This window comes from Lepidothrix coronata, unplaced genomic scaffold (genome assembly GCF_001604755.1).
Source record: "Lepidothrix coronata isolate B3197 unplaced genomic scaffold, Lepidothrix_coronata-1.0 Scaffold147, whole genome shotgun sequence".
Lineage (NCBI taxonomy): Eukaryota > Metazoa > Chordata > Aves > Passeriformes > Pipridae > Lepidothrix > Lepidothrix coronata.
In genome coordinates this window covers 2,362,819-2,367,712 of record NW_016690327.1, presented here as the reverse complement: position 1 = coordinate 2,367,712, position 4,894 = coordinate 2,362,819, and the positions used below count along the sequence as shown (strand labels likewise).

Below are 4,894 nucleotides of genomic sequence, written 5' to 3'. Positions count from 1 at the left end.
CGCTAAAGTCACCTCTACCCCCCCAGCCCCCCCCAGACACCACCCCCCAGCCCCCAGTGCCTCTCTAAGCCCTGGGGGGACCCCAGAGCCCCCCACAGTGCCCCACATACACCTCTGATCACCCCCTTAGGGCCCCCCATAGAGCATCTCAGAGCTCCCTCCAAGCCCCCCAAACCTTCATATTGACCAGGCGTGGGGCTGCGCCAGGCTGGCGCAGCAGTAGGTGGGCCAGGGCCAGGTTGCTGCCCCGCACAGCCAGATGTAGGGCTGTCAGGCTGCTCTTGGTGTCCTGGGAGGGAGACAGGAGTTGAGGGGGTCCCACAGGGAGTCCCACCTCCCCTGCAACTTCCCCCTGACCCCCTCAGACCCAGTGCCTGGGAGCTCGGGTCTACCCAGCTCATGGGGACCTTGAGGCAGGACACAGTGGTCTTTGGAGAGTGGCACAGGGGGCTGGGCATGCACCCAGGGGGTCTGAGGGATACCTGGGGGTCTGGGGGGCACCTGCGTATCCTGGGGGTGTCCATACCTGGCTGCTGCTGTCTGCCCCCATTTGCAGCAGCAGTTCGACACAGCGGAGTCGGTCCTGGAGGGTGGGAGTGGGGGATCCCCCCACAGGGCCCCCCGAGGGGGTTGTTCCCCCCGGCAGGGACGCATTGTGGGCTAGGACAGCGCAGTGCAGGGGCGTCTGGCCTGAGGAGGGGAACGAAGTGGGTCAGAATGGGCCCTCCCTAAACAGAGCCCCCCTGGAACTGAAAATCCTGCCAGGGGCCCCCCAAAGCACAGACACACATCCCCAGATGCTCCTCCATCAACTAACTGAGACCCCCCAAACTGGGCACCCCCAGCACCACAAAGCAGGTATGTCTCCACCATGAACCCCCCTAAGAGATACCAAAAAAATGGAGATTCCCAGGGACCCCCTCAAAGCAGGGACCCCCAACTCCTCCACGCTGAAGTCCTCTCAAGTGGGACCCCTCCGAGACACTGAAACTGGGGACTCCTCAGATGTCCCAAATCAGTAACTCCCTAACTCCCCCCAAATGGGGACCCCTCAACTGAACCTCCCCTGGTCTCCCCCAAAGAAGGACTCCAGGACTTCCCAAGAATCCCCCTCACCCTAAACTCAGGGACCCAGCCCGAGCCCCTTCCTCACCCCAGGCCCCCCCAAATTTACTGACCCTCAAAGTTTCTGGCCTCCATATTGACAGGGACCCTCGAGGACATCATGGCCTGGAAAGGCGGGGGAAGAGATTTGGGGTCCCCCTGGACACTTAGGACCCCTTTGGGAGGGTTGTGGAGTCTGCCCTAGGGGTCTCGGGTCCCTCCTGGACACCCGGGACCCCTCTGGGCCAGTTTTGGTGGCTCCCGGACACATAGGACCCCTTTGGGGGGTTTTGAGGTCCCCAACAACAGGGCATCAGATGCCTGGGTCCCACTGAGGTGATTCTGGGGTCCCCCATGGGGGTTTAGTGGTCCCAGACAGACACCTGGGCCCTCTCTGGGCCGTTTTTGGGGTCCCACAGGACACCTGAGTCCTTTAGGGGCCTGTTTTCAGTTCTGCCCTGAGGGTTGGGGTCCCTCCTGGACACCTGACACCCCCCAGGGCAAGTGTTGCAGTCCCCCTGGGCCCCCTCTGGTTGCCCAGGCCCTGCAGGGGTTGGGGTTCCACCTGGAGGATTTGAGGAAGCCTGAGGGGGGTTTGGGGTGGTACATGGAGGATTTACGGTCTCACATGTAGGATTTGGGGGTATAGGGCCTCATACAGGATTTGGGGTTTGGGGTTCTCACCTAGAGGATTTCATGGGGTTTGCAGTCTCACCTGAAGGATTTGGAGTTTGAGGTGTCACCTGGAGGACTTTGGGGCTCAGGGGAGGGAGGGTTGGGGGTCTCACCTGTAGGATTTGGGGGGTTGGGTCTCACCTGGAGGATTTTGGGGAGCCCAGGGAGGGGTTTGGCATCTTACCTGGAGGATTTTGGGGTTGTGGTCTCACCTGGAGAATTTCAGGGTGCCCATAGGCTGCTGCCAGATGCAGGGCTGTCCGGCCTCTGTGGTCAGCAGCATCAGGATCGGCTCCCAAGACTAGCAGGTCCCGCACAATTCCTGGGGCTCCCGCTGCTGCTGCCACCAGCAGCGGGGTCTGGGAGGGCAGAAGGGGGGGGGTCATGGGGATCTGAGGGAGTCTGGGATGGAGGTCAGGGGGTCTTGAGGATAAAAGAAGTGTCTATGGGGGTCTAGTGGAGGGAAAGGGAGGGTCAGTAGGGTCTGGGGGAATCAAGGGTGGTAGGGAGAACCTGGCACCCCCAACCCCCAAATTATCACCCTGGTGCACTGTTACTGTTCTGATTTGGGAAAGGTCATTAACCTTTCGAGCCTGCGCAGTGGATTTTTTAGGTGAGACACAGCGTGCGCTGAACTGAGCCCACCCTTTAATCCTGAGGTTCATCTGCCGGGGCCGAGCAAGCTTGGACAGTGGCAGTGAGGGTCTCAGGACGTAGGTTTGTTTAGAGTGACCTTCTCTTAGATGGATGGCCTTACAGGGCTAACGAGCTCCATCTGCCTGGGGGGCTGGGAATCGAACCCGGGTCGCAGCGGTGAAAGTGCTGCACCCTAACCACTACACCACCAGGGGCCCCTTGGCCTCTAATTACCCCATTACTGATTACCCCTTTTCCCCCCATCACTCACCCATCACCCCATTATTAGTCTGTGACAGAACCCTGTGATTAATTACCCCAGAATTAACTACCCCACCCCCATAATTAATTACCCCCATAACCCTGGGGGCACGCCATTCTTGCCCTTTTACCCCCGCCACCCCCTTATTGCCCCACGAGGACTCACTTACTGCCCTCATAGCCCCCTTTTTTACCCCTTGTGCTGCCCCCTCACCTTTCCCAGGTGCTCCCGCATCTCGAGCCCTCCCAGATCCCGCAGAGCCTCAGCTGCAGCCCGGGCGGGCACCCGCAGCCCCCCTGCACAGAGCACGTGCAGCAGCCTGGGGATGGAGGGGGGTTAGAGGGAACTCCCTTGACCCCCAGACACCCCCCCAGGGATCTGTCACCCTGTGGCTCCTCTCAGCACCCCACAACTGCCCTGGGGGCTTCCCAGCACCCTTCTTGCCCCACTGTCTGCACCATTGACAGCCCCATTGCCTCCCCATTATCCCCCCACTGGCCCACTGTTGCCCCCCTTGGCCCACCACTGAACTCCCTGTTGACCCTCCTATTTACCCCCCATTCACCCCACATTGACCCCTCATATTGACCCCACATTCACCCCGTTGCCTCCCCTTTGCTCTCCCATTCTCCTCCCCATGGGCCCCATTGACACTCCACTGATCCCCCCCGACTTCCCCATTTCCCCTCCCACTGGCTCCCCCAGTGACTCCCCCATTTGCTTCCCCCATTGACCCTTCCATTGCCCCCCTCCACGGATCTCGCCACTGCCCCCATTGAGCCCAGCCCATTGACCCCTCATGGAGAGCCCCCATACCCCCCATGACCTCTGTACCCCCCACGGCCCCCATGGTCCCCCCTCACGTGTCCCCCTCCTCGTCCTGCCACAGGAGCTCCCAGGGGTCTTGGCCCCACAGCACAGCACGGGCGACCGCCAGTTCCCGAGGGTCAAGATCAGGGTCTGAGGTCTCCCTCCCCATCGGGGGGCCCCCAAATTCCCCACCTGGCACGGGGGGGTGGGTCCAGGCAGGGCCAGGGGTAGCAGCAACCTTGGGGGGATAAGCAGAGATCAAGGGGGGGGGGGCCTGGAGCCCTGAGGGGTAACTGGGACCAGGCCCCCCCCAAATCCTGCCCCAGTAACCCTCCCATTTCCCCCCCATTTCTCTCCCTTTGCCTTACCCAGCTGCCACCCCATTGTCCCCTATTACCCCCATTTTCCCTATCTCCCCCACTGCTTCCCTCATTGCCCCCTGTGGCCCTCCTATTTCCCCCATTCCCCCTCATTTTCTCCCATTCCCTCCCATTGCCCCCCTTAACCCTCTCATTGCCCCATTTATCCCATTGCCCCCCATTTAACTCCCAGTTGTACCCACCATTTCCCTCCCATTGCCCCCCCCGACTTCCCTCTCACCTGAAAACCCTCCAGACCATGGGCCCCTTCCCCATGGGCCCCCATCAGGCCACTGGGGGTGGACACAGGGGAGACCCCACAAGGCTTGGGGGTCACTAGATGGGGTCTGGGCCAGGTGGCACCTAAGGGAAGACCAGATGTGAGGGGAAGAGACATAGGGGAGGGCTCGGGGTTGATTGGGAAGGATTGGGGAGGGCAATGGGGGGACATGGGGAGGATTTAGGAGGCACAAGGGGGGATTGGGGGAGCAATGGGGGGGGAACTGGGAGGCATGAGGGGGACAATTGGAGCCACAGAGGGGCACAGGAGGGGAGTGGGAGGGCAATGAATGGGATTTGAGGGACACCGGGAGGGTCAGAGGTCACTCACCATGCACAGGGCGTGGGGCGGGCACAGCCAAACCCTGGAGGGCAGAGGGGACAGTGAGGGGGTCAGCGAGGGGAGGGGGAGGAGGGTATCCCTGAGGGGAATGTCACCTGGAGGAGGGGGCGCGACTCACCGAGGGTCTCGCCCCTTCCCCGCTCCGCTGCTGCCGCAGCTCCTTCAGCAGTTGCTTTACCGTCTGGGGGGGAGTTGCGCGGGGGGGGCCTGAGAAGGGGCAAGGAGGGATTTGGGGGGTTACCGGAGTGCCTGGGAGACCCTTAAAACTCCTGAGATCTCCCCTGAACGCCTGAGATCCCGCCAAACTCCCAGGACCGCTCCGGACCCCCGGGTACCCCCCAGACCTCCGGGGGTCCCCCCCCCGAACTCCTGAGACACCCCCCCAAAACCCCCTACGCCACCCGAACTCCCGACCACCCCCCCGCC

At 62.0% G+C, this 4,894-nt stretch overlaps 1 protein-coding gene across 2 annotated transcripts in view; it reads right to left on the bottom strand.

Moving 5' to 3' along the window:
* LOC108503946 (NF-kappa-B inhibitor delta-like) overlaps window positions 1-4,831 on the bottom strand; it is a 7,208-nt gene extending 2,377 nt beyond the window's left edge. The window contains exons 1-9 of one of the 2 annotated variants that reach the window (XM_017828441.1): window positions 4,587-4,831; window positions 4,457-4,490; window positions 4,088-4,209; window positions 3,541-3,725; window positions 2,891-2,996; window positions 1,992-2,138; window positions 1,179-1,230; window positions 527-690; window positions 176-289 (exon numbers count right to left, since the gene is read on the bottom strand). In XM_017828441.1, the coding sequence (XP_017683930.1) occupies window positions 176-289; window positions 527-690; window positions 1,179-1,230; window positions 1,992-2,138; window positions 2,891-2,996; window positions 3,541-3,725; window positions 4,088-4,132 (813 nt within the window). In that variant the 5' untranslated portion in view covers window positions 4,133-4,209; window positions 4,457-4,490; window positions 4,587-4,831. The remainder of the gene's footprint in view (window positions 1-175; window positions 290-526; window positions 691-1,178; window positions 1,231-1,991; window positions 2,139-2,890; window positions 2,997-3,540; window positions 3,726-4,087; window positions 4,210-4,456; window positions 4,491-4,586) is intronic. The other variant, XM_017828439.1, reaches the window with a different exon arrangement.
* Window positions 4,832-4,894: the final 63 nt, after the last annotated feature.